The sequence below is a fragment of the Octopus bimaculoides genome, chromosome 4 (genome assembly GCF_046866305.1).
Source record: "Octopus bimaculoides isolate indiv1 chromosome 4, ASM4686630v1, whole genome shotgun sequence".
NCBI classification, from domain to species: domain Eukaryota; kingdom Metazoa; phylum Mollusca; class Cephalopoda; order Octopoda; family Octopodidae; genus Octopus; species Octopus bimaculoides.
In genome coordinates, this window is record NC_142931.1 from 135440980 (window position 1) to 135442153 (window position 1174).

Below are 1174 nucleotides of genomic sequence, written 5' to 3' on the forward strand. Positions count from 1 at the left end.
GTGTTTATATATATATATATATATATATATATATATATATAATAAAGTAAAGTTGTGGAATACCGTACGAGTGGAAATATATATGAAAGAAGGTTTGAAAATAATAATAATAATAATAATAATAATAATAATAATAATAATAATGTTTATGAGGATAACATGAATCACGTGACGATGATGATAATAGTGATGATGATAATTATTAAAGGATCTATGAATAGATTAATTAGATTATGTGTATATATATATATATATATATATACATATATGTATATATATACATATATATAAGACTCTTATCTCACACGGGTCGCTGACCTTTGATATCATATTACACACTTTCAAGAACTATATTCTTAACCTCAAAGGCCAACTTTGTTGGTCATTCTCCCATTTCATAGTTGGCCTCGACAGACTTCTGCTGTCACATCCCTGCTACATTCTTGGGATATCCTTTTTTTTTTTTGTAAAATTACTTCTCATTCGATCATTACGGTCTTTTGTAATGGAGTAATGTTCTCATTCTTCTATGAAAAAGTTACGTAAGAAACAGATGTAATGAACTGACAATTATCTATTGTATGTTATTATTCATTTGATAATGTACTAAACATGTATACATGCGTGTGTATATATGTATTTATATATATATTTATATATCAATGCATGTGTGTATGTGTATGTGTGCGCATGTGTGCATACGTGAGTGTATATATGCGTGCATAAAAATGTGTCCGTTTCTACTTACTCATTAAGAACCCCCGTTTCAGGTTGCGTCGGTCCGTTGGCATTTGTTCTTTCCATCGTTGGTGCTGTTAGGATTTACTCATTCATACACATACATATACCGATAGATATACACGAACGATCGCGGTAAAACTCTGCAACAAGACATACAGTGAGCAACTGAACGTTTTGGAAAAACCTTTATTTGTTTTGTTACATTTTGCAAGCGATACGCTAAAGAATTGCAAATGAGATAAGTGAATCTATTAAAAATAAAGTCAATAATAATAATAATAATAATAATAATAATAATAATAATAATAATAATAATAATAATAATAATAATAATAATGTTTATGAGGATAACATGAATCACGTGACGATGATGATAATAGTGATGATGATAATTATTAAAGGATCTATGAATAGATTAAATAGATTATGTGTA

The 1174-nt window shown here is 27.8% G+C and overlaps 1 protein-coding gene across 1 annotated transcript in view; it reads right to left on the reverse strand.

Annotated features, from left to right (window-relative positions):
• The window catches only part of LOC106880157 (proton-coupled zinc antiporter SLC30A2), a 57285-nt gene extending 56352 nt beyond the window's left edge, over positions 1 to 933 (reverse strand). Inside the window, exon 1 of the mRNA XM_014929994.3 lies at positions 749 to 933. Coding sequence (XP_014785480.1) covers positions 749 to 804 — 56 coding nt within the window. The 5' untranslated portion in view covers positions 805 to 933. The remainder of the gene's footprint in view (positions 1 to 748) is intronic.
• Between the last annotated feature and the right edge of the window lie 241 nt (positions 934 to 1174).